The sequence below is a fragment of the Nesoenas mayeri genome (assembly GCF_963082525.1).
Source record: "Nesoenas mayeri genome assembly, chromosome: 12".
Lineage (NCBI taxonomy): Eukaryota > Metazoa > Chordata > Aves > Columbiformes > Columbidae > Nesoenas > Nesoenas mayeri.
This window is the reverse complement of record NC_137547.1, coordinates 3,999,974-4,027,671: the sequence shown is the minus strand read 5'-3', so window position 1 is coordinate 4,027,671 and position 27,698 is coordinate 3,999,974. Positions and strand designations below refer to the sequence as shown.

Here is a 27,698-nt window from a genome sequence, read left to right as displayed (position 1 = left end):
GGCGACTGTTCCAAACCGCTACTATTAGTGAATTCAGCACCTGTTTCTAAGGGTGAGACCACTCATCCTTGCAACGGTGCGGAATTGCACAGTTCAACAAACATTCAAACTGGTTTAAAAACAACACTTTAAATTCAGTGTGAATGGCTGGGAGGTGGTAAGTGTGATAGAATCAAATTTTATAATGAATTTATGTCTGTCCTTCAGGATTCCAGATTTAATTTTTCATTTTGTATATACTACACATGTGCACCCCACCGTCACACACAGACCTGCTCCACTGAATGTGACCCTGAGTACAGAAGTCGGTTTTAATTGTCCCGGGTGACAAACAGGTTCAGACTCACATCTAACGTGGCACCTAAAGATTCTCTCTGCTGTGCCAGCTCTCAGGAGCACAAAGAGCTCCCTGCCCAGTTCCGAACCTGCCTTCACTTTGGAGGCCATTCTTTGAGCTCCCTGTTATTAGGGCTATTCCGCGATGCATCCAGAAATGTTCATTATCGAAATCAAAGATTAAAGATGTAAAAAGTGTGCTGGGTTTACAGACTTAATAACCACTTGGAAAAAATGCAACTAGGAGATAAATGGTGAATCCAACAGGAGACAACACACTTTCGGCATCTTTTCCCACATTCCAGAAAGACACTCTTGGTGATTTACTCCCTTTTTTGTATTGTGACCCATTCTGTTACTCTGAAACACAGAGCGAATCCCAAAGGCGGATTTCAGAGCCAGCGCACCTGGTTGTTCTCCTGGCCCGGCGTGACGCTCAGACCCGCTGCTGCCATGTAAGTGCTCCCAATGGTTTTGATCTTTTCCACACCGCTGAATTTTGGTTTTAGCAAGAGCTGGTTGAGGGGGAAGAAAAGAGATACTTGAGACTTCAATACTGTATTTCAGTGTTTAACCAGAAACCTCACTCTGTCTACAATAAGCATTAAACATCTTCAGGAACACTACCAGCCACATGAAGGTTAGATAAGAAAGTACCGAGTTTTGCCTTCCCTGCTCATAGGAGAAATAAAGTGCTGAAGTACTGAAATTTGGGATATTCAAACAATACTACTAATGCATTAGATGATGTAACTGCAAAAGCCCATCAGATGGGAATGTATCTTTCAAGACTGCGAGGCTGAACTCAGGATATCAGTTCAATATAACAGCCTTCCCCCCCGATAATGCTCACAGATGTAGTGAACGTTTTATTTTGCAGTAAATCTGTAATCCAGCCCATTTTTATCAGAAGCTTAATTACCTCATCAAAATCAGCGATGATTTCATTTAACAGCCGCAAGCATTCCAGGCCTTCTTTATTGACATCGCATTCGGTGTAAAACACCTTAAAATCTGGTACGGACGCAAACATGACACAGACGCAGTCGTACGATTGATGGTACCAGTCCTGCAGGGAAAATACATCCACAGCTTGTCAGCAGCCGCCTTCCTCCACACGTACACAAGCGACGATTGCTCTTGTAACCACTTATCAAATCACAGTTTTCTACCAAGTCAACTACGGCACTTTATGGTGGGTATCTTTTATTTTATTAGAAACATTACCAAAGTTGATTTGCCTAAGGAAAAGCTGAGATATCTGTGTGTCTGAAAGCTTCCCACCTATTCTGGACGTGCCCATCCCACGTGAACTCAGCAATACTTATTCTGCTGACACACTGGCTGAATAAGATGGATGTCTTTAAAAAGAAACATCATTATGGATGAACTTCTCACTGGGGTTGTTACCAAGGAGATACTATCTGTTCCTCAACCAACTTCCTTCCAAAGAAGGCCCCTCTTCGCTGGTAAAACGTGGCCTTGGGAGAGCAGTAAATCCTTTTTAAACATTTGCCAAACTCAAACTGTGTCCTGAAGCTGAACTACTGATTCTGAGAACAGATTTCAGGGACTGACACTAAGTCTGTGGTTTTTTAAGGCGATCTGGGTAGCAGATTCTTGGGTTTACAAAGGTCTTGGGACACAAACAGGCGGCAGCAAGTGCAGAACCTTATTGTCTGTGTGCTCGTTCGCCTGACGCTCTGTGTCACCAACTACAAAACAAACCTCGTTTCGTTTGTCACCAATGAAATAGGCAGCCACGTGTGCTGGAAGGACGTTTTCCAGCAAAAGCCTGTTAACATTCTCCATCGTCTCAAACTGTTCATGTTCTTTTTTGAACTTATTCTTCCACAGACAATCCAGTCGGCAGTAATAGTCGATCTGCAAAGGGACCAAATATGATAAATTAAATCATCTAATATCTCGCTAGTCAATTTATTCAAAAAGTGTAGTAGCAATAAAGTTTCTTCAAGGCCTTTTGAGCCTCTATAGTTATAAAAACATGCTTTGACAATGCAAGTCAGAAAAATATGAAGCTGCCAGTATGAATTAATGCCATTTGAATACCATCAGGTGTATTTACTAAAATGACATTTTCATAGTATGGTGGTTATTTTTATCTGGAATTACTGCCTTGATTTAGGATGAATATTGACATGTAAATACAGAGAGATCCAATTTGAAAGCTCTGACTTCTGTAATTCAAACACTATTGAAAAATATTAAGATGTTCCCACCCTTTCATAGTAAAAATTTCTGCATTATTTATAGCTACATACATTATCTACAACTAAGTACAACAGTATTTAAATATATATATACACACACTAATTTAGTGTGCAATTTCAATGAACGATACTGTTGCATTTTATTTAAATTAACTTGCTGCAAGTAAAAGAACCTATTGCTTTTGACATACATACCTGTTTTGCAAGTAAAATTAGGGTTATGTAAAACAGAACCAGATACAAATTAGTCATTATCCTTGGCTCTTTGATGAAAAGCCTGAAAACAAGAAAGCAATACAACAAGTCATGTGTATGTGTTAAGAAAGTCCACCTGTTTAAGGGCTGGGGGACGGGGATGGCAGAGGACAGGCTCTGTAAAATACATTTACCCACAGCTTCAGCTGTCAGACTATGTAAGAATCTGAGAAACAGGCTAAAAACAAACAGTAAAACTCTTCCACATATGATTTCTCTGAAGTATTTTTATCGTTTCTTCAGTTAGATCAGTTAGATCAGGCAAATCGCTGTTCCTATTGCAAACAGGTGTAGTGAGGTAGGAGTTTTCTATCCTATTGACTAGCAAGGGCTCGCAAGCACAGCGTGAGCAGCAGACTCTTAGCAAAGCTTTTCTTCATAATTTAACAGATCAACCTTATTATAAGAGTAATATTCTACCCCCAAGCTAAGCTTCCAGAGATCTCAGAAGCCATACTACGGAATTTTTCAGAACACACGTTCTTTAAAAGAAGAAAAGAGAATATGATCCCGTACGATTTCCAAGTCATTAACTTTACAGAAAGGTTTGTAACGTCCAACACGTATTATTTTGATATTTCAGTATTCCAGTACCAAAATCTAACACCTCCTTTAATGAAACGCTGTTGTCAATGATAAGAAACTTGGTACCGCACCTGGTGCTGTTGCCGTAGAAGCCGAGGTTCCTGTGCTGAAGGGTGTTAAAAATGACGAGGTACACGGTCACAGCAATGGACAGGAGGAGAACTTTGAGTTCGAAGCTCATTTGAAGAAATACCGAGCAAGCGATGAAGCCCAATATGCAGCAGTAAGCATAATACTGTAAAAGAAGAACGTAAAGAACAGTTGCATTATTCAGGTTTTATCCACAAAAGACTTCCAAACTATAGCAAACGCTCTAAGTTCACAATCATCGTTATTTAAGTAGAAAAAATTACAATTACTTGATAAATACACCTAAAACCCTATTTTTAATTGCACTAAAAGGCTGAACTTAATACATTTTAGTTCACTTTTTTCATTTGCTGAAGACAAACAAAAATATTTAAACAAAAAGCACCACACCAACCTAAACAGTGTCAGATAAAAACTGAAGAGCGTTGAGAATTTATCTTCTGAAGTCTATTAAATTGAGCAACACTTTATTTCAGGTTCCAAGACTAATAGTCCAGCTCCGAAGCAGAACTCCAGCATTCTGCTCCTATTTCTGCCGGTGCTCCCTTTGTAAGCAGCAGCAGCTCCCACATTCCCCTCTCCCCAAACCGTGACACGTGAAGGCTGTGCCCTGGTGCCCAACCTCAGACACAGCTCCTTTGTAAGAACTTTGATGCTAATAAACCTGATCAATCCGGGGCCGTTAGCCACTGGAATTACCAACAAATGCCCAGTTGAGGGGAGGTGCCCAAGGTCAGCACACGGCCAGGAGATGCTGAACCAGCAGACTTTACAACCAACACCAACACGACCTCAGCTTCTACCCCTCAAGAGTTTATTTCTCTTTACGTACAAAGCCAAGTTTATCACGCATAACAGCACAGGCCTACTAGAGATCTGGGAGGTTCTGAGGAAATGGGGAAGATTTCTGCTGAAGTGAATGAAAGTAAAACAACTTATGGACTCAGGATCAGAGCCTGTCTAGTGATGTGTTTTCCCAATTTTGACATCCTAAAGGCATCGAGTAACTTCAAAAGGTAACGGGCACCCACAGGTACAACCCTGAAGCCAAACCTCTGAAACAGAAACCACTGATATTGCTCTTTTGGCCATTTAAGCCCTTTCAGTCTATCATGAAGAACTTTTCTGCTCCCAAATACCTAAAAAACTGTGGTTTATACAGCAACAGAACCTGCCAATTGTTAGTAATATACACAATATCCAGAGATCCGCGTTTTAAAGTAACACGTTCACTACTTACAGTTTCCTCAACGCAGGACTGAGTTGTGTTTCCAAACGGCTGATTTACGGACATGCAAGAACAGAAAGTTACCCAATAAGTACAATGTGCGTCATGTAAGTGTAACTCAGCATCTGTCATAAGGACCTGAATGAAAAGGTCCTCACACAACCTGTTCAAAAACATCATCTAAAGGGGCAGCCAGGTGACAAAGGAGCATCCCAAATGTTGGATGGTCTCAAACTAGAATGCTCCTCTGGAATTAAAGGGAGAAAATGAAATGCTCAGAAATAATCCTTTTGTGTGGTTATAAGTACTGGATCTATCCTCACAGAAATGCTGGAGAACGCCTTGAAAAGGTGCGGAGTAATCAAAATAAGCCAAGAATTCAGCTTTATCCACAGGTACTCCAGACTTTTGGAAAAGATGCACAGTAGAGCCACAGTTAATGATAGAAACTATCCCTAGAACTGCCTTGTGGTAGGACTAAATCTTTATGTTCAATCATTTAAAAATTCTACCTTTATAAAATGATTAAAAGATATCAAAACTCTCCCATTCATTTATATTATACACACCCTCCAAGACGCATTTCATTTTAACCTTAGGAATTAAGCCAGCACTCTACTCACAGAACTGGTAGCACACAGGTCATTTGATCCAGTAAAGTTTGCAGGTTTGTTCTTTTCAGTAGCCTGATTTATGAGGAAGAAAAGAAAATTAATTAAAAAAACCCTTCACACCAAACTAACGACCATAGAAACTCGTTAACAGGTTGTAACCAAGTTTAAGGTTCTTTCTCCATATATCATAACCTGAAGTCCTGATTTGGTTGCCCTTTGAGTGCTATTGCAATATCAATGCTGAAATATAATGATATCACATACAATTTTATTAAACATATATGTACACACAAGGGGCAAAAAGGTTAAAATTGCCATGTATTTCCTTATGTTTTATTTCAGGGTGAATTTTCCCATTCTGGCTGTGCTAACTGGCACAAACACGTGCTTCTGTCTCAGCCCCAGCGTGACAGTGGCTGCTCCTGTTTCTTGTGGGCTGGCTGCTGGTGCTTGCACAACACCAGAGTCAATTCAAGGACCTAGGCCAGCAGGAAAACAACCCTACAAAAGAAAATTAAGCATTTTCTGCAGTAGATCCACCAGAAGAAACTCCCCGTGGAACGGGAAGAATGGCACCTATGGGACCAGAAGGATATCACTTCTAGTAAAGACAGGTTTAACGTGGCATGCCACATCAAAACCCACAGCAGAGTGCTCCTGGTTACTCCAAAGGGTTGATTTCCAAATGTGTGTACCCCAGGTGCAATACAATACTCCAGCTACAGTTAAAAGACAAACTCCATTTGCATCTTAGCTTAGCAGTAGCTACCCAAAATGTCTTTGGTTTTATAAGAGCCAAGCGATGTTCTTCCCTCCTCCATCTGTGTGATTCACTAGTGCAAATAAACTGCTTAAAACTTCTACCCACCAGACACTTAAACCCACATTAAAAAACAGAAGACAACCTTAGTGATGATAGTTCTGATCAATAGTAATTATAAATGTCATTTTGAGTTCTATTTTACGTTACCTTTTTTTGCTTTCAAGTCTCGCACATGAATTTTTTTGTGCTGCAAACTGAGAATTTTTACTTTTAGTGCTTTTATTAATACGCAGCATCGTGCATTATCCTGGTGTAAATCAATCCTTGTGGTGCAAATTAAGAAAAGCAGCAAAAAGCAAGGTGCTTGAAAAGAATTCAGGGAGTTACTTAAACTGTGGGTGTTACAGTAAGTCCAAAGAACAAAGATGATGCGATTACTTACCAAATTAAAGATGGCTATAACGAGCAAGGCGCCTATAGTGATGACTGCCAGAGGGAGCCGCAGCAAAGGCATCGTTTCCACCTTTTCGGAGACAGCACAAAGCCGGCGCAGGAACGGCCACCGCTCCGAGCAGCGCTTCTGGAAACAAAATCACTTGGTTTCAGTAACATTTTGATACATGGAAGAAATATTTTTTAAGATAAAATAAGTTTTCCTTGCAGGAGAGTGTAAAGAGTCTTCACTGGAATCCTCATTTCAAACTCTGAATCTAGTCATTCAGATTAAACGCCTGATGCCTTCCTTTGGAAATAAGGGCTGGGTGCTAAAATCCTCTTCTTTAAAAATACAAAACCATGATCTGATTCAAAGCCCTAGATAATTATTACTATAAATATAGTGCCAACCTACGTTGTATTTTTAAAAGAGCTATAATTTTATATTTGGAACTACATTTTCAGATGACTAAATAGAAACTAAACAAAGCCAGTTCCATTTCTTGCCATCCTAATATGCTCTGTTCGTTGTTACAGAGAAAAACTGTTAACAATTTCAATCCTTACACAAGGATGCTACACCAAAACACTCCCTGTGTAAAACTCAAGTTTGATGCAATTGCAGTCTTGCAATTTTCTCCATGTGTTTTTACGTACGTAGAAACCACACATGCATACATATACACACACCTCTCTACACAGATATATATATATATATATATATATATATATATATATATATATATATGAGTGGATGGATTTTTATATGTATAAAAACTCCATACATGCCATCTAAATTTACTTTTAAATCAATCATAAAACTTTATCCCACATACAGAGTGCAATTTTTAAACAGTAATTGCATACATTTAATAATGCAAAGAAAAAGAAACTACAAACATAAAGCGTCCCAATTGATGTAATAGTGAATTTGGAACAGTTATGAAATTGCTGCCAATAAATTATTCATATGCTTCTAATTTTCATGTGGCTTATGAAAACTCATATTGCATTCAAGCTTATTTTGATATTTTTTCCAGTAAGGATGTACAATCAAAATTACTATTAAGGACAAACATAATAATAAAAATAAATTCAAAAAACCCCAACCCCACTCAGCAAGTGTTAATAACTTCCTCCTCCCATCTATTAGGGCACCCAAATAATTCTGAATTACAGTGAGAATTTTCAGACGTGAAAATCAGCTTCAGGCAATTAAATCTTCTGGGAATCTGAGGTTCAAGGCTCCTCTAACTCCTATTGAAATTAAGGGCTTAATTCACCATCCCGAAAGTCAGACCAAGTTGCCAAATGACATCCATCCGCTTTTGAAAAGAACGAATCTCTTAAAGATAAACTCACCATACACTTCTCAGCAAAGCACACAAACAGAATAAGTACAACGATAACTGCCACGATGCCAAAGGAAATTCCTAGTTTTGCAGTTCTGAACAGAAAAGATTAAACAAGTGTTAAATGAAAACAATATATATTTCAAACTGCAATTCAGAGTAATGTTTCAAACAGTGTTTCTCTAAAGTTAAATACAATTTGTATTCCACTATCACTGGATACCCACAGCAGTGCCCAGGTTATTGTTGGTCTGTTGCACACCTACTAATTTAAGATATTCTTCTATTCGTTGTCAGCCTGAACTACCTTGTGCACAAACCACATGGAAAAGGCACCGACACAGCCATGGAAAACAAATACACCATACACATCAGAATTATCACAAGGCTTCCCTGGAGGTGTGAGAAGTCCCATGTTCCCTCCTCGCATCTCTACAGACATTGAGCACATTTTAAACAACTAATCCCATTTCTCCATTGCTCAATGTGCTTACAGCCAACTATTCTTTAAAATAATATTCCTCACTTAACTGAGCATCTTCCTGCGTGTACTAAGCAAACGCAATATTACAGAAATATTTCTATTTTATTTCCATACTGATATCTGGGCTCTTAGACCAACAACATGAATGCATCCTTTATTAAGAGGTAAATTAGTCCTAAGAGGTGTATGTTTCCTAAATGGAAATGCTAAGGAACTCCAAAAGACTTTTAGAAGTTTCACGTGCATGAGTTTCACTTTAGCTCTTGGTTAATTAAATTATAAGTTAATTGTTTTATATATATATATATAAATATATATAAAATAAGTTCTTTGTTTAATTATAAGTTATATTGACACTTACTTTGGCATGATAAACATCTGTATCAGAAATATGCAGAGGAACACGAAACTGGCACATGCGAAGTAACTCTTCAGTTTTGGAATAGGAATGGTGCGATACTGAAACACAGATTATAATAAATCTTAAGGAAAATGCCAGGGTTTTTTTAAATTTTATTACATTTGTGTTGCGACACATATTTGCAAAATTTATCCTGTACTATTAAAAATATACATAGAACAAAAGAAAACCATCAAATAATATTAACCTGAACATCTATCAAGAAAAATAGCTCAGTCCAAAGGACAATTTCAAATTTAGCCAGAAAATTCACTGAGTACGTAAATAAGCACTTCACAGATGCACATAGTCCAAATCCTTATAAAAATGAGTATACACTGAAGTAAACCTAAAGTGTATTTACACACCAATAACTACATCCAGCACACCACAGCACAGTAAATTAAATTAGAGTTATTCAAACAGAGAAAGTACACCGTACCTAACAAATAACTGTATTATACTTGCAATGAAACAACCACAAAACCCAGAGTATTTTCATTCCCTTCGCCAGGGGAGGGTGAGGTTGGATCTGGGGAACAATTTCTTCCCCAAAGGGCTGTGGAGCATTGGAACAGGCTGCCCAGGGCAGTGCTGGAGTCACCATCCCTGGAGGGTTGGACAGACGGACATGAGGTTCTCAGGACATGGGGCAGTGCCAGGGGTGCGTTATGGTTGGACTCGATGGTCTTGGGGGTTCCTTCCAACCACAACAATTCTATGATTAGAGATGAAGATGATTTTTTTTTTTAATTTTCATTACTTTTGAGAGAAGTTCTTCATATAGTAAAGCTGCCAAACTCCTGCTGACTCCCTTACAGCAAGAATCTCACCACAGGTTAGAGATAATCTCCTTTACTCTACAGAATTAGCATTACCAATAAAGAATGACCAACTCAAGCAAATCATGAGATCTGCTTTACCAAAAACCTCTTTGGACGTGCAGTCATCTCCAGAACCCCATTTCAGAAAGAAAACACTTTCAAAGATACTCTTATGCTGCTCTGAACTGCAAATCAAAGACCAAAAAGGATTATTTTGCTCTTACCAACCTCTTTTTCAAGACCGGGTTCTGCAAAAATCAGTGAAAATCCGCAGAAGTCATCCGATTTGCCACACCATGGGCTGCATTCAAAGAGACACACATTACAAAATGTTCACAACATGCCAAGGAGGGTGTGCAAAGGCGTCCTTGTAGAAGGGATGCACAGGGCAGGGGCGAGTGCCGCTGATTTACACACACAAGACAGCAGGAAAGTACAGGTTAGAGGTGGCTCAAAGCCTCCAAAACCTTCCCCTAAATAATATCAGGCCCCTGTTAGGAATAGCTGAGATACAGTGATAACAGCCAGCTGTTCTACATTTGATAGGAATTTAAATATTGCATTTAAAATAATAATAATAATAATAAACCAACATTGCCTAAGCCTGTCTGCTCTTAAATGCAAATCTAGTGCCAAATGCACCACCTGGTACTGACAGACCATTTACCTTCAGCGAACCAGACACTGAAGCAATTCTATGATTACCCACAAAAACCTGTTTAGACTTCATACGTAGGTTTTATTCAGGCTGCACCACATTTCCTGACACTTATGTTAATAAACAGAAGACAAACATTAATTCCTATTTGCTCATTACTTCGGACAGCCATCAGAAACAAAGCAATAATTTTGCTCTTTCATAGCACTACACCACATTGGACAGCTAGATTAACCATTGGCTTCTTGCTATAATAATGCAGTAGTAGTCTCATATTCAAATTAAAACCAAAAAGGAACTAAAGTCAGTAAAAAGAAGACCAAAAAACAGCAAGACAGAAACCCTGCTAACTTTTTATTTTCAAGAAGTAAATTTTATATCCAGACTTAAAATTGAGAACGCAGATTATTCTCAAAGAAAATATGAAGAAAAAAAACGAAGTACTGCATACTTAGTTGAACTGAGGCCCTCGATGGTCGACATCATTTCATCATAGATATCTTCCTCTATCCTTCCCTTCTGAGATGAAGTTCTGAGAAGGAAACGAAGCCATGTCACAAATGCTGGTCACCAGGAAAACGTTAAACAAGAATGCTCCACGCTGACCAACACGTCCAGCCAGAAGCACTGCGCTAATGTTTCTCTGGTCACTCCAACCATACATTTTTCAAGCCAATATTTCGACAAACTAATGTTTCACGAGTGAAAAACCTCTGCTTGGTGACTCAATGGTACACGTGCCATTATAAGCATTTCTACATATAGCGCCAATTTTTTATTACACTCCAATGGCATATATTAGTAGTACTAACCAAAGACATATCTTGTAAAATATAATATATATTTACCCCTAATATTATGTTTAAGTGCATTTATTTCGTGCTATGATATTTACAAACAAATCTAGCATCTTTGAGTAAGAAAACCAAAAGCTGAGGTAGCACAAGCGGTTACAATATATACGTGTTCACAATATAAGAGGTATTTCGATTTGTTTTCCACTGCTCTTGAGGTCTCTTCCCTACTCACCTCCATCCTGCTACAGCCCATAAAACAAAATGCAACCTAATGACTGGGAGGCCAGTGAGATGAAAAGGGTGGGAGCTCTTTCTAGAGTCTGATAAAAATAACAATAACAAATGTGAATTGAGAAAACTTTTAAAGGCCAAAGATTTGGCTTAACCTTTCTAATGCAGGAACGCTGTACACACAGTGACTCATCAGCCAAAAGATCGCCTGCTTACAGAACACTGAGCTGCAAGAGGAGCACAGGATCATGTATTTTAAGAAAAGAAAGTACGGGACGAACCTGTCGGAAGTCCTCTGGCGCCCAGTGGAACACAAAGGTATTTCCTAAACCATGTAAGGAATTCAGAATAAGTTGCATAAGTCAGTAAATGGCAAACAACTACTAAAAATAAACTTCAGGAAGCAGCCAAAAATATTTTTATGCACAAATAAAAATAAATAACCATTCTCAAATAGAAAAGCTTATCAAAATCAATCCTTTCCAGCAATGTTTTCTGCTTTAACAAGTGAGCATTTTCTGACCTATAAAAAATTGTTAAAAAACAACTGAACATATTTCCCTTCTCTTTCTGCTCACACTGAAATAACTAACATCAGCACAGGCAAGCAGACTGGAAACCACTGCCACAAACTGGAATGGATGGACACTTAATTAACACTTACTGGAGCTGGTGGTACAGCCTTGCTGCGCCTCCAGGAGCACACCAAAGAGCACGCACACCTCCTCCTTTGAGCTTTTGGGGAGGCCAGGTGGAAAGTAAAATAAGTTCTCTTAAAAATCTTAAGAAATCTTAATCTTAAAAATTATTTACTGATAAAATCCTGTCACAGCTGGAGCATGTGCAGGGACTGTTTATTTTCTATGCATTTTAAGTAAATGTTGAGTCCATCCGGAGGGTGGGATAAATTCTCTTTTTTCCAAAACCACACGTAGCAAGCAGGACCCCAAGGTGGAAAAATGTCAGGTACAAAAAAGATAGTTCCCAAGTTCTACTTTGAAGTTTTATTCTGAGTATAGCATGCTAGAGTTTTAATAATATTAAGTTCTGACAGAAAGAGTTATTGCATGGATATCTTCTTAGTTCTGTGTACACATTTAACACCAAGAGTAGCAGAAGAAATTCAGCTACAACGACCGAATCAGATTAAAGTTTCACATCAGGGACACGAGGAGCAGTTTGCAAACTGGTCCCTACTCCAAACCTCACCTTCCTCCGCCTTCCTTGTGAACTGGAAGAGTCGCTGCTGACGCTTTCCCGGTGGTTCAGGTGGGCAAAGGGCCGGGCAGCTCCCCAGGACTCCAAATACCGCGTCATCCGAACGGACGCGCGCATCTTCAGCCCGTCGTTAACTCGCGTTTTAGGGAGATGGTTATTCGACCCGCATTGTTTGGACTAACAGAAAAAACATGCTCGTTTAGAAAACAGAGAATGATACAAATTACAAAGAGATGAAGCTCTGTGTACTTGAGTAGTTTAAGACTCTAAAAATCAAGCTATTTAGTAGGACTCTAAACACTGTTCAGCATTGTGTCAGCCACTCTGATTCCTTTATCTTATTTAATTAATGTGAGCTAAAGCAAATCATGACGTATTTGCTCCAGCTGCCTTTACAAGCCTTTGCTTGTACCACTGCAGCGTTCAGTCTTCCTGCTTTATTGAAGATAATGCAAGAGATGGCAAGATCTTATGAACAGATAACATTTCCTTGCAGTCAGCAGGGGAAAGAGATTCCCAATTCCTGAGCCGGGGCATATCAAAAAGGTGCCTGGGAGAAGAGCCCACAAATGACAGACTCAATGTTAGATTATATCCTTCCATCACAGGTGAAGACTCAGGCAGTGTATACAGGGTGTACCCTTGTGGTCTAAGAGGGAGCTGAAACTACAGAATCAACTGATACATCAATGACTGGTTACTCTCTAACATCTCAGAAGTATCTTCAAGCGGGCAGGGACCTTTTTAACACACTTAGATCCTCATTCTGGGAGTGTGTGCTGTGTACATGTGGGGGGTGCAGTGCTGAGTACATAGAACAGGCAAAGATAAGATTGAGTTCTTGATAATTAAAAGTGCTGTTCTTTCTGTTAAGATCCTGAAGGAAAAAAGTTTGCAATTTCCATTCTTTTTCTTTTGAGATATTTTACTCATCAATCACAAGCTGATCCAAAATAGCAATTTGTTTGCAGTTACCAGGCTGTAAAGGGACAACCAACAATTGCTAACTTTACACCTTGAAAAAAAGGTGAATCTCACATCTAAGACAGTGAGGAAGAAAATCCCAGGAGCTATTTTGCAGGGAATATTCTATCTGAAAGTGGCCACACAGCACAGGTATTCTTTCATTACTTCATTCCACTTTTTAACTTGGATCTGTGAGAGCCCGCTTCATGCAAATACATAGTCAAATACGTATTTTTACGCTATGTGGGCCATATCAAAGGTTTCAGTGTAAGACTTATTACTTTCAAGCCAATAGTCGTGTCATAAAACAGTAGGTCATGCTTTAGATCTGAAGTCCCAAAGCCAAGCTACTCAGATGACTCATACCATGCTTTAATTATGTTCCTGGATTAAAAATGTGTATGCATCACAGACACTTATGCACTTAAAATGTAGGTATATATTGGAATAAATACACATGCTTAAAAACATACACATACCCTTGGATCAACCACTAAGTAGGTTTTGATTTTCATGGATTCAAGGTAAGGATCCCTCAGGTGTCCATTCCCTTCTTCTACTTCATAAGCTTTGCCCAGGTGATTTAAGGTTGCTTCGGTGATGTGGACACGGCTGAGAAAGGGAGAAAGAACAACAGACCCAAACACTTACAGAAAGGTCACATTAAGCATTTCATTTACATTTCAATGGCTACTGCTGACATCGCTGCTTTTCAGCCACCTCCTGCTTTGGCAGCCAACTGCAAAATCCTGCCAGTACTTAAAAACCATCTTTGCAATCCTTTGGTGCAGTTCTTTGTCGCCCATCTTTCATAGCAAGCGCGCTAAATAACACTTCCCAGAATGAGATGGTATCAGCATAAAATTAACTCGAAATAACCAGAGGCGTACAACAAACAAGCAGAAATGTGACCAAAGGAGATCTGGTGACTGACAAGACAGACTCACAGGCGGGTTCTTTCAGATGGCGAGAGCTGCGATGGAAGCTCAAAACAAAACACAAGTGAGGACTGTCTAGAAATGCATGAGGAGGGGAGGAGATGGCTACAAAGTCCGGGGAAAAAAAAGCTGGAAAAGGTTTATTGTCAACTAGTGGGATAATTCTGAAAGTCTGTCTTTTTGACTGGAACAGAGGAGAGCGTAACACGGCAACGCACTTCTAACAGAGCAGCTGGTAGTTTTCTGTACTCATTCACACTTTCCCTTAAACATAATATAGTTCAGTATTCCAAATCACGTATTTCTACGTAAATAACAAGTAATATCTTTCCATAGAATTCCTCAACAAGAGACTTGACTGTGTTAACAAAATAGCATTTCTTGTAGCCTGTTTTCTCACTGTTCATTTTCCCACAGCTTTCCTCGCTTTTCTTTGGCAGGAGGGGTTAATCACTGCATTGTCAGACCTACAGTCCACCAGCACCAGCTGGGACAGGACGTTTCCCGATGGCAGCTGACAGCGTGCAGCGCTCCCACCTAACTCCAGAGAGCAAGGGGATCACTGTCCCGTCCGCCTCTGCTCCATTGCTCTGCATGGAGCTTTGTCCAAAGACCTGGGAACCACTGGCTCCAATTTTTTAATTGTTACCTTGATTACGCAGTTTTGCAATTGAGGCGAACCTTTAAATCTGTTATTTTAAAGCTGGCTCTAAAGCAGGGTTTTCTCCTACAGGGGCTGAGGCATACAGGGCGATGTCTTCATTAACTGAGCCTTAAAACACAGTCATGTACCGTAGCAAGTTTCCTGTGGCTTTCCACTTATCTCCAAAGGCAGCACATTTGTGCACCATCCACCATTTTCCATTTTACCAGGCTTCCTCTTCCCCAGATCACACACATCAGGTCTCACCGCAAACTTCTTTCCATTTAAATGACTGTGTGGATGATGTTTCAGCAGTTACTCATGCTTACTGGATTCCAGGATCAGCACATAACCCAAAGTGCTTCTGCTAAAGCTGCCTCTCCAAGACAAGCTGTAACACGCACTGTTGTACCTACCACGCTGGTGCAGAACACTCAACACACCGCACTCCATCGCCTGTGTCAACAGGCCTGAGAAAATAACCTCTTCTGATCCTTCAAGCATTTACATATTAGAGAGAATTGGTCATAAATGCATTTTTAATTTTGCTTTTAGGCTAGTCCTTTCTGCTTTACTAGTGTATTACATTGTTATGAATGCAAACTGTTTAAAATCAGAAAGAAGATGAACAAGGATACCCTGTTGATGGAAATAAAATATTTATAATGCCAGAAGTTTTCCTTACAGCCTTTCTAAAGCCTTTCGAATTTCTCCAGGGAAAGGGCTGTGGGGCATTGGAACAGGCTGCCCTGGAGTCACCATCCCTGGAGGGTTGGACAGACGGACATGAGGTTCTCAGGACACGAGGCAGTGCCAGGGGTGGGTTATGGTTGGAGCCCATGATCTTGAGGGTCTCTTCCAAGCAAAATGATTCTATGACTTACAGAAACCCAAAACGTGCATACTTCCTATTTTAAAATAAAAACCTCAAACTGCTCCCAGTGACAAAACTGCTGCTTCCAAAGGAAGAGGACTATCTAATATTGGAATGGGGAATCCCAGACACATCATTTTTCTGTAGAGCAGCAAAAAATATAATGTTTGCATACCAAATATAAACCCATGCTACCTGTAAGGCTTGGTCTTCGACGAAGGGAAGGTTTACTCTGCCTGGTATTGAAACACATGATAAGGGAGTGCTTGACACGTGAAGATATAGGAAGTATTAAGTGTAATGTTTCAGAATCAGGCAGCCAACCTAAAGCAGCTTTACTCTTTAATGGATTATCAAACATAAGCATGAAGAATGTAATGGAATAATTAAAGTTTTCAAGATTAGGCAATGGTCCAAAACGTGACTAAGAAAAGTATGTTTTCATGCCACATTCAGAGTCACGTAGTTTGCTTTACCAACAAAACAAACTTTACAACTCTATTCTTGTTTAATCACGCTGAGTCAACACACTAAAACACTCAGCCTGGATGGTATTGCAACTGTCAGCCAAGCTCCAATTAGTTTTCTTTCTGTTTCAGTCCTCAATGCAAGAAAATAATTTGATACTCATATCCCCTTATCACTTTGCAGAAATTAATTTTTAAGTTACAAGCATACAGCTAAAAGCTATCTGAGGCACAGAAACAATAAGAAACCCTGTAACATCACTCGTTAGAGTCACTTTCCAAGAGAAACCAATACTTCAATGCTTAACATATACCCACGTGAACGTCGACTTAGAAAAAAATAATTATACTTTCCTAAATGAGGAAAATACAAAATGCTGGTGTTATATATATATACACATACATATATATGTCCTTTTCAATAAGTGTCTTCAAAAAAGCACCACGAATATCAACCTGAGACCTCACCCTCTGCATTGGCACCTTCCATTGCTGCTCTGCCTCAGCTTTGCCACTCGGGGACAACTCAGTCACCTTCCCACTCTGCCCATGACAAATGCTACATCAAGAGAACACGCAACAACCAACAGCTCCAAACTCTCCTTGCTCGGATGCTCCTCATCAGGCTGCATTTTCATTTCTGAGTTGGGTTTTCTTGGGGGAATGTGGTGGTGAATACAGAGTTAATATAAATCAAGTGGGACTGATCGATATATTAACAGAAATAGTAGGTAAATATGCAGCTTTGCCTTGTCAACATAAATAGCACAGCTATTCTTTTGCTAAACTTACAAATACAGTATTATCCCTGCGTTAAATGTGAATTAACTAAGTCAACAATGTGCTGCTGAAGACACAAAAGTTTCTTCAATGAAAGGAAGCAGTCATTTGCCTAAGAATAGAATTTTATAGTTCATTCAAAACACAATCAGAGAATATTAACATTTTACAGCTCTAGTAAGTACACGTTTGTTCTGTTTTCATCATCCCATTATGAGGATTTGTGTCACGGCACAGTTCCAAATTCCAAACTCATAAACCAGGATTACGGAAACCACAACAGAGGGAAGCATCACGTAATGAAGCTCCTCACCCAGGTACGCCGGCGGACTCCATCCTGTTGGCCAGGGACACGTCGTGCGACCAGACGTCGTACTGCCACTTGCGCAGGCCGATGACGCCGCACAGCACGTTCCCCGAGTGAATGCCGACCCGCATGTTGATATCCACCCCTGTGGCTTCCCTCACCTGCCTGGGGAGCGAGCAGGGTGTTTATTAGAGCAGCACCTACACTTCTGATTTTCTCTCCTCCTCCTGGAGATCTGTTCAGGTTTAGTCTCATTAAACACTTAGTGCAAAGACAAGAGACAAACTTATGACCTGATGCGTAACTATCCAACTACAGTTAATAAATACACTTTGAATGTTGACAAGAAAACTAAGAATTACTTGATTCAGTATCTTAGCCTTGGTATATTAAAATGTGTTCTGTGCTGTACTTACTTTATTGCTTCACACATGTCAAGTCCCATTTTAACACAGTTCCTGGCGTGAACCGGCAAGGACACAGGCAGGCCTGACACACAGTAGTAACAGTCTCCCAAGATTTTTATTCTCATGCATTCGTTCTCCTGTGAAATTACAGTAAACACATTGAACAGGAAAAAATGAACTGCAAGCAGGATAATGACCCCACAACTAGGACTTCCGTGTATCATTTTGAGAAAGTCAGGCCTCATTCAATCCCTGTTGAAGCAAAGCTGATTTCTTTCCCGCATCCAAATGCTCAGATGTTGCTCACTGAAGGGTAACAGAAATGACCACTTCAAGCATTTCTCAAATAAAATCATCCTACTGTTTTCTGACTTTATCTGTGGAACTGTTTGCAATTGAGAAACTATAAGTAAAAATAAAACTGTCACGGAATTTATGACATAAAGGATAAAATCTCCTTATCTGTCTTATAATCTTCATCTTTATTAACACCTTAATTCCAAGCAGTCTTAAATAACATTGCACAGTGTCGTAAAACCTGCACAGAATTCAGGGAGAAGTTCAGAATTAAGATGTTCAGCTTGGTAGCTTTGCAGAAGCAAAATGTTGGGGTTGTTTTCTTTCTAACATAACTGAGGAGGAAGTCAGCAACTACACTACACAAGTCACACACTACAGTTTGCCATCACTAATAAAAAACCCACAATACTATCTGACAGCAGAAAATATTTAACAACCCAAGCTGTTCTCCCTCATCCGTGAAAGTCTTAAGAGAACATCCACCATTCTCCACTACCTTAAGCCATCGAGTGGGTTCTGAGCGTTGCAGCAAGTGCTGAGCTTAGACAGAAGAACCCAGGACTAGCTTAGAGCTGCGAGACATTGGTGTCCAGCTCAGGGTCCAGCGTAGCCATCGACTTTTGTTAGGTAATGTGAAGCCTACAACATTTTTGCATAATGGAAAAGATGAGGGAGAATAGTCCCCGGCAGAACAAAAATAGCACAAAAAGCAGGAATCTCTTCTTACGGCTCAACCACAGGGTTGCACAAGACCTTGACTCACAAAATCCAGACTTTCTTAAACCATGCAACTGGCACACACGAGTGAGAAATTAAAACGTATCGCTCAAAATCTAGAGTCTTTCCTATAATTGTTGCAAAAAATGACCAGATGTCTTTAACCTCAGCTTCTACTGTAGCATATAAAGCTCATGGCAACTAAGATAACGTAACTTATTCTATATGCTCTAAATAGCTGTTTCACAACAATACAATGTAGTCAGTGTGACTTTCTTACTTGCCAGTACTTGAAGTTTTGATAACAACTAAATTCATATAAATACAAAGATGAGTAATGTAATACAGATATCGAAGAGGTTAACTAGGATTTTAGCCAGGTTTTAATCAGCGATATATTTAAGAATTTACTCAGTGACATCCAAAAAGGTTTAATTAAAGCAATTTCACTCTGCTATATTAATTTTAGAGTTTTCCCACTCTTTTTCTGAAGAATTTTTAGAATTTCACAAAACCAAGATTTTCCAAGTCCAACTGATTTTCTATTTTGTATTCAGTACACCCACATTTAGTCAATTATGAAATCAAACCAACACCTTTAAAACATGGTGAGTTGTGATACGTACTCACTAGTCTTGACTTCTGCTTTAGCAATGCTAAATTTCTAGAACCAGAATTTGGGTTGCTATTTGGTTTTTTGATGTCACACAGGATGCGGCAAACTGCAGCATTTATTTTCCTAAAGCCGTATTTGCCTCATAATACTAACAGAAAAATCAATGGACAGAACAGAACATATATCCAAGATTGGGGTCAGCGTTACAGGATAAAAGAGATCTTTACAGAGTCAATCATACAAACATATGTATGATGCAGCTCCTGAACTGGAATTACAATAACTTGCTACATTTCCCATTTTTGTTTTAAATACTGTTTCAACGTGATTTAGCTTGAAAGCCAAAGCACTCTTCCCTTCCTGACTTCGAAGCACTGCCTTCTGTCTCGCAGAAAAGACAACTTCTTTTTTCCAAAGGTGGCCTTTATCTCGACTGCACAACAACATGCAACACGTACCTTCGCAATCTGATCAAACTTTCCAAAAAGTTCATTCAGCATCACTACCAGCTCCTTAGGAGAACAGTCACTGGCAAGGCGAGTAAATCCTACGATGTCTGCATAGAGAATGCTAGACAAGAATAAAAGGAAAAAAAGCCAGTGTAACTGAAATATGAACATATGTCTGTTTCACAGTCAGCTTAAATATTAAAATGCATTTAATAGAAAGTATCTCTCTTTGGAAAAGAACTCCAGAAAAAAAGGGTTCAAGTATCAAAATGGATTTAGAAAGCAACACATGAGTTCATGACATATTATCTTCCCGCAGCTCGCTTAGGTCTGAAAATCTACCTCCAAATGTTAATTTTGCTGGACCATATACCCTCTTAAAAATCAGCACCTTGTATTAATACTATTTCTTCTAGAGTTCCAACTTACCTAACATTCTGGTGCCTTTTTACATATAGACTATGGAAGTTGTTGTCATGCATTTGCCTGTTATCATTAGTTTCCTTGAGTCGCTCTATGATTGCAAGCTTCATTTCCATAGAGATATGCGCTGGCAGGATGGATAAAAGCAAATTTTCCTAAAAGGAGAGGGGAAAAAAAATGATGCAAAATTCTCAGCACAGTAAATTTGAAACTGCAGGACTTTAGTGCCTGCGAGAAGGAATTAAAACCAAAACAAAATAAACCAGCTTTATTTAAGTGGCTTTTGAGTAACGCATGTCAGGTTTTCAAGGAAGCACTTTCACATTTCTGTTGTCAACATCACCAATTTTACAGTTAAGTAAGGCTGTTGCATATTTTTCCTTTGTTCCTTGTGACCTAGATGTGCCACCTCTTTGTAACCACAAAAATTCAGCATTCAAGATTACAATTTCTGGATAAACGAAAACTTATTTTGTCCACTGATCTCAGTGTTGCATGAGCATCATCTGATAAAGCTTCTGGGAAAAGCTTATCTTGTGTAACGAACAATCCACGCGGTATTAAAAGCCCTTGTGAATTCTCAAATGCCGGAAAAGCAGCAACAGATACAGAAAGTGTCAAGAACATGTTGCTGTAGCTTCAATGAACCAGGAACCAATGCCACTGAAATAAAGCCTTTTGAACCGAGTGGGAATATAGACTCTTCGACTATTTTCACTGCTTTACACTGGCTTTGGCTTAAAAGCGTGTTCTTCAAAGAAGACCCTGTTAAGTTGCTGGGCAGAAGAGGAAGACAAAAAAAATGGTACTTTTAATGCAGGAAGGGCTCTATGGCCCCAGAGCCAGTGTCACTGCAGCAGAGGAAATGTTGTGTGGAGCAACTACAAGTAGGAACTTCTCCAGATGACGTTGCCAGCAAGGTCAACGCGTTGTATAACTGAGTAAAATGCTGTCCCTTTAGACCGAATCGCTGTCCCCTCTTCCTGACCAGCCGAGGCAGCAGTATACAGGCAGCAGTGAGCTGACAGGGTTACTTAACCAGTGCCTGCCACCAAAAAGAAATGTATTTGGATCACAGTGGGAAGAGGGAGGCCTTGAGCATCAAGGCCTGGCCTACACTAGGTACAGAGAGCAGTTAGTTTGAGTCTGCCCCAGAAACGGGAATACCGCCTCCTCCTCCAGCCTTTCAATACCAGGAGGGCAAAGCTTGGGGAGCACGTTAAACTGGCAGCAGAGCCGCAGTGAATGTCACAGGCTGACACATTCCAAAGTTTTCACGTGTGATGATGAACGCTGAACTATGTTTCTCACATCGTTTTCACAGCAAACCAGTGGGAGGCAAGAAAGGAGAGTCAAAATTGTGTGATAAATTACAACCCAAATGAGATGGAAGCTCTCCATAGACTTAAGCACGTCTACACTTCAAACGAGGAACTGTAAAGAGAAAAACCCATGCAAGTTCCCTCATCAGCCAAGGAGATCCTGCCAGGACTCCCATGCAGGTTTGTTATCTCACCATACCAGCACCAGGGCACGGACCACACCAGCATTTGCTCCTTTTCGATGGGATCGTGTCAGTCCCTTTTCAGCCCCTTCCTTTTGTCTAACAACTGCTGGGCAGAGGACTGGGTACACATCAGCCTTCCAGAGCCACTGTTCTTAACCCTGCTTGTACCGGGATAAAAGAGGAAAGGCACCATAGTCTCAGCCTTGATACTTCTTTACAACCCTTGCTCAGTAAGAAATTCATGTTCCTTGCTTATTCTTAAAATACCACTGGAGTTTATGGAAATAAACAATGTCATAATCAATGTCATAATCTATTTTACAATATTTTTTTCTCCCTTAGGCTCTGACTTCCTCCTTCTAGCAAAAGAAAAACAGTTTGTGAGACAAGAAAATGCAAAGCCGAATAATACTTTGGAATTCAAAACAAAAAAACACGAGCAAAGGATGCATGAAATTAAGGGCTGAAATTACTTTATCAGTACTCTTCAGGGCATTAGGGGCACGATCTCTTAGTTACCTTGGGCCAGGCCCAGTAACAATTTCTACTAGGAAAAAACTAACTAAAATAACTGGCAATTCCATTCCTGTTACAAATACTGTGATTTTCATATAGACAAGGCACAGAGAACAGCTTCCTCCCGTTAACTTCCTTCTTTTGTTACAAATGGCACAACTTTTATTTTTGACACTAGGTGGGTATCACAAAAATTGGTCCGAGCCTTTCAACATGCATTAGTCACCGACCTCATACAATTATACTGCAGAAATGAAAACACGCAATTCCAAACACGAACGAGTTCACTCACTTGTTGTCTCTTTTCAATCTTCAATTTCATTCGGACCTGGATGCACTTTAATGTGTATCTATAGAGGTCCCACGAAGCGACCTGCATTTGGCGTTTGTGGAATGCACCCATCAGATTCCCACAAAGAAAAATGACAGCGTTGGCAAGGAGCTGCACAAGAAGAAAAACATTTACCTACTGCACAACAGGCATCGATACTTCTACTAATACCTTAAAGACAATCAATCCCAGGCCACGTTCATTTTTTCCTCTTACCCTGTCACACAATTAGCCAGGATATACCTGGGAAATAGGAGTTGATTTCCACAGTCACGGGCATTGCTGTACCAATACACAGGAGTATAATGAAACAGAAAATTCTGCTCTATTGTTTAACATTTATTTGCAGGCTCCAGTGTTTGGTTTAGGGAGAAACCAGCCCACAAACTCATGCATCAGGGTGCCAGGTGAAGGCTGATGCACACTTGCATCATAAGAGCTGGGGTGCTTCTCTGAACACACCCCGTGAATGGGCGCTGGGGACCTGGGAGCAGCCAGGAGCTCAAATCCTGCTGTCCCACCCGTGGGCAGCGCCAGACGGACTCACACAGAGCGGGTAGAGCCACTGTGACCAACTTTGTCATATTGAGTGTAACTCAGTTAAAAAATTAAAATAACAATTCCGCTCAGGTCACAAAACCAAGATTAAAATAATTGCAATTTTATGAAAGCATGCAAAACTCATTGGGGCCAAGCTCCAAATCCATGATTTTGAAACATCCACATGGAAGTTTGGAACTTATTTAAACAGGATGGTTATGCCAATATCACATGGTATTATGACTAGGGTATTTAATTACTTAACCAAGTAGTATTTCCTTACCTGAAAAAGAATGGATTCCTTATTTTCCTGAGAAGTCGTGCTTACCACAATGCTTAGAACAATGATATGGGAGAGAGCAGAAAGAACGCTAATTATGACAGCACCTCTCATCCCAAAGGGTAGCATGGTATAAACCGTGAAGATTATGAATAGAAAGAATGGCACCTTTGGAAAGAAAGAGAAAGAAAAGGAAAAAAAAAAAAAGAAAAAAAAAAAAAGATCACACATACACATTTTAGGTGCCTGCCAAAAATCACTATGGAACAGAGAGGAAAGTAGCAGAATTCTTGCTCATTTTCAGGCTAAACAATCAAATATTGACATTTCAAAAGTACAATTAAAAACATAAGGGTAGTGCTAGTCCTATAAGCTTTGAGAGGATTAGCAGCTATTTTAACCATTAGAGCTGAAGATGCACTTTGTACAACATTATCAGGAACAGTGTGTTGCAAGGATAGCAACATAGCAATATTGAACAGAATCAGATTTCTCACCTTCTCCAAGTTATTATTCTAATTTTAACATCACCCAATCACGTCTACTCCATATTTGATTTATAAAAAATATCCAACTTACACTTTCTGGTGCTGGCACAAGAAAACAATCATTATTCCCACCAACTACACATTGAGTTGCACAGATTTGACAAAATGCACAAAGGTCCACTAAACTGCCCAGGCATCAGAAGGGAGGTCATCCCCGCGTTTAAATAGTAGCTTTAATTAGTGATCAATTCATAACTTGAGATAAAAGTCTGAAATGAACCTAGTCACTTCTGTTTTCTAAACTAGAGTCTCACTGTATTTTAGGTTTTAAATCAATATTAATGAATTATTACCATGTGGCAAGAACAAGACGTCTTGCAGCACCGAAAGCAGCAAAACCACATCTTGCTTTGTTACGTGTTTGTACTTAAGAGTTAAGAAGAGTAAACTTTGGGTTTTCCTGAGCTAATAGTTTCTTCCTTGAGCTAAAAAATACTGAATAGAAACTGTAAATATACAGTGCTGGATCCAGGCCACAATACAAATCAGATTTTGGTTGTTTAACTGATAATTTATATCTTTCTTTATTTGAAATAAAGAGAGGAAGGGGAAGAGTCAGTAAAACAAGATAAAAAGTCATTTTAAATTCATTAAAACTCTTCTGTTGACATTATGAGATCTTAGGAGGAGTTTCCTACAGATGGTGATATTTTTGGCATCCTGAAATTGCCTGTCTTCTGATCAGAGATACTAAGCAATGAACTTTAGCCACACCCCGGCTATGCCAGGATGTGTCATTAGTTCTTATTGTTCACTTTGCCTCTCCCAGTGATTTGAAAACACGCTCCCCAGGGCACACCCAGCTCTGGAGTCCTTTATCCAGTTCTCGGAGACCACTTTGACCCATAGAAATTAACACAGCAAGTATTGTTAATGAAACATTCTCTCAAATACGAATTAATAGTAATTAAGACTTAGTAAAAATCTTAAATAAAAATACAATTCCATTACAACTGAAAAATGCAATTCCCACATGGATTTATGCAGTTATCCAATTTTCTCAGTTGATCTGTATTTTCACTATAAGAAAGAATACAAACTAAAATTTACTATAATAAGCCCATACAACCAATTTAGGAAAGGGAACCTAAATCTCAATAAAACATTATTATGCAGTTATAACATTCAGCGAAAAAAAAAAGTATACAAACATATTCATGTATATACTGACTCCCAGTTTTATACATGTACCTGAACAAACAATATATACATACCTGTTCCCACAGTTGATAATCATTTTCTTTTTCAAAAAGAGATACATATCCTACGATTAAGAAGGAAATCCAAATCGTAACTCCAAATAATGTCAGCCATCTCCGGAACAGGGATTCAATACATAAAAGTAAGTACATGGCTGCAAATATAACAAGAGCAGCGCATACTGCAATAATGAAGACAAGATGATAATGCGCTTCCTGCAAAAGCAAAATACAAGTGTTATATTTGGTCTAAATGTCCCCTTCAGAAAAAATGGAAAAATGCATCTATGTCCTGGAAACAGCTTCGATAGATTGAAAATATCCTAACATAAGTAGTCGGGCTGTGGCAGCATTAACACTTTCTGATAGTCACACATACAGAGATAATATAATAAATACCATTATAAATACACAGTCTACCCCTGTTCCACCATTATTAATTCCCAAATTAGTAGGTTTGGTTTTGTGGTTAAGCTAAGTTCTACCTACGCTATATTGTACAATGCAGATATAGCCAAAAAAAGGCATTTAAGGAGTTCACTCTGTGCTAAAAAGGAGCGTAACAGCTCTTTTCCTACATTTCACAGGACATGACTTGTAACATGAACAGTGCTGCTACTTCTTTCCTGTTTTAAGAGATAAAAGCTAAAAAGGATACAAGTGCAATTGGTAAAATTAGATTTGTTGCTAAAGAAAGACTTAAAGACACTTTATCATGAGGCATGGCATTTGGAAAGCAGCGTTTGAAGGCAATGAAGGATTATAATAGCTTCCTTATTACCTTTTTACAACTTTATCTTCAAATCATCTCCCCTTTTTACCAGCTGCCAACTGGGCTGGCTTGAAGAAGACTTAATTGCTTTACAGAAAATCATATTACACTACACAACAAAAAATTCTTTAAGCTGCATCTTTCCTGTGTCTATAGGATCTCTACTCTTTGTGAACTATTGGTTCAAGAGATGCAACTGTTGATTCCTGTTGTGCTTCTATTACCAAAAGAAAAAATAAAGAATGAATATATAGAAGTCCTTAAAAAGAAATCACCTCAGGAATTCATAACCAATGGATCACTATATTATTTTACATTTCTTAGATGACTCTAAAACAATATTTGAGAAATGCAGGACATTTTAACTTACTTTCTTGTTCCTTCTTTAGCCCCTTTACTACCTATCACAGCTGTCATTTAGCATAGAATATTATTTGGTCATAACATATAGTAAGGAAAGGCAACCCTTGTATTAACTGTGCGTGTGCCTGACAACACTGTCTCCTCTCTTCGTGTCCCTACAAAAACACACACCACACTACATACATCCTTGATGCCTTTCAACACCGCAACTTCAATACCGTGTAGCTCAAAAAATTATTAACCCGAAATGTTTTGTGTGCTGTTACCGTGATTCCTCATCACCTCCGAAAATATCGAACACAAAGAAAAAAGCGTACTCACATTAGTGACAAAAAAGATGATGATAAGAGTCATCCAGAAGATGATGGCGATGAAGAGCAGGAGGAGGAGGAGCGGGTGCTGCTGGCTGGTGTAGCGGTACTTCTCGTAGAGCGGGTCCGAGATCCTGCACTCATCGCTTTCGTTGAAGAAGTATTTCCCTTTAGCTGGCATCTTCTCCCAGGTCGGCCGCTATTCCTCCGCGTTCCCAGCACACGCAATAAGACACGGCCGAGGCTACCGCTTCAAAGAGAAGTTTTGTCTCTTCGCTGCTGCCTCTGCGACCTGCAGGCACAGCGAGTAACCCACGATCTCCGATTTTACTTCTCATGAGCATTAACTTCAGGTTTCCAACGCAACCGAAAGCAAAAGAGTTAGCCCTCCCCAAAGCCACAGGCAATTCATCAGCAGCTCTATGCAGGAATCTCGAGATCAACTTGTACTTGTGCAGAACAGGAGTTTTTGGTATGGGGCTTTTTTGATTATTATTTTGCAATTCTCCAGCTCCTTTCCATAAGCTTGAATGTCACTTCCCGGGATGAACTCTGCAAGAGACAGTATTAATGTATTTAGGTAAGTGTACACAGTGTTCCCCAAGATTAAAAAGAAAAGTACATTCCTTCAACTTCTTATTAAAAGGCAAAGAAGATGAGAAAAGAATACAGCTGTTCAAGCCAAAATTCATTACACTTTTTCTTATCAAGATACTTAACATCTAGTTCTAGATATTTAATTCAACTCTAATTAATAGTGTTTCCAAGGCAATAGGTGTGTTCTGTTAACAATGAACATTAAGGAATGAAATGTATTGTTAATTACTAACGAGTAATGTTTTCCAAATAGATTCATGAATACAGTTCACCCAATGCCAAGAGACGTAAAACAAAAAAAGGCAGGGCGATGGGACGGAGGGAAGCATGAAAAACAGCATTTCAG

The 27,698-nt window shown here is 39.4% G+C and overlaps 1 protein-coding gene across 1 annotated transcript in view; it reads right to left on the bottom strand.

Moving 5' to 3' along the window:
• ADCY7 (adenylate cyclase 7) overlaps positions 1 to 26,936 on the bottom strand; it is a gene marked incomplete at both ends in the record, with an annotated part of 28,073 nt that extends 1,137 nt beyond the window's left edge. Inside the window, 23 exons of the mRNA XM_080351800.1 lie at positions 744 to 851; positions 1,259 to 1,405; positions 2,065 to 2,220; positions 2,763 to 2,844; positions 3,479 to 3,642; positions 4,738 to 4,776; positions 5,349 to 5,411; positions 6,545 to 6,682; positions 7,900 to 7,984; positions 8,735 to 8,832; positions 9,826 to 9,898; positions 10,707 to 10,787; positions 11,565 to 11,608; positions 12,493 to 12,678; positions 13,947 to 14,079; positions 17,483 to 17,641; positions 17,893 to 18,020; positions 19,975 to 20,086; positions 20,395 to 20,543; positions 22,704 to 22,853; positions 23,566 to 23,730; positions 25,325 to 25,525; positions 26,766 to 26,936. Coding sequence (XP_080207926.1) covers positions 744 to 851; positions 1,259 to 1,405; positions 2,065 to 2,220; positions 2,763 to 2,844; positions 3,479 to 3,642; positions 4,738 to 4,776; positions 5,349 to 5,411; positions 6,545 to 6,682; positions 7,900 to 7,984; positions 8,735 to 8,832; positions 9,826 to 9,898; positions 10,707 to 10,787; positions 11,565 to 11,608; positions 12,493 to 12,678; positions 13,947 to 14,079; positions 17,483 to 17,641; positions 17,893 to 18,020; positions 19,975 to 20,086; positions 20,395 to 20,543; positions 22,704 to 22,853; positions 23,566 to 23,730; positions 25,325 to 25,525; positions 26,766 to 26,936 — 2,832 coding nt within the window. The remainder of the gene's footprint in view (positions 1 to 743; positions 852 to 1,258; positions 1,406 to 2,064; positions 2,221 to 2,762; positions 2,845 to 3,478; positions 3,643 to 4,737; positions 4,777 to 5,348; positions 5,412 to 6,544; positions 6,683 to 7,899; positions 7,985 to 8,734; positions 8,833 to 9,825; positions 9,899 to 10,706; positions 10,788 to 11,564; positions 11,609 to 12,492; positions 12,679 to 13,946; positions 14,080 to 17,482; positions 17,642 to 17,892; positions 18,021 to 19,974; positions 20,087 to 20,394; positions 20,544 to 22,703; positions 22,854 to 23,565; positions 23,731 to 25,324; positions 25,526 to 26,765) is intronic.
• Positions 26,937 to 27,698: the final 762 nt, after the last annotated feature.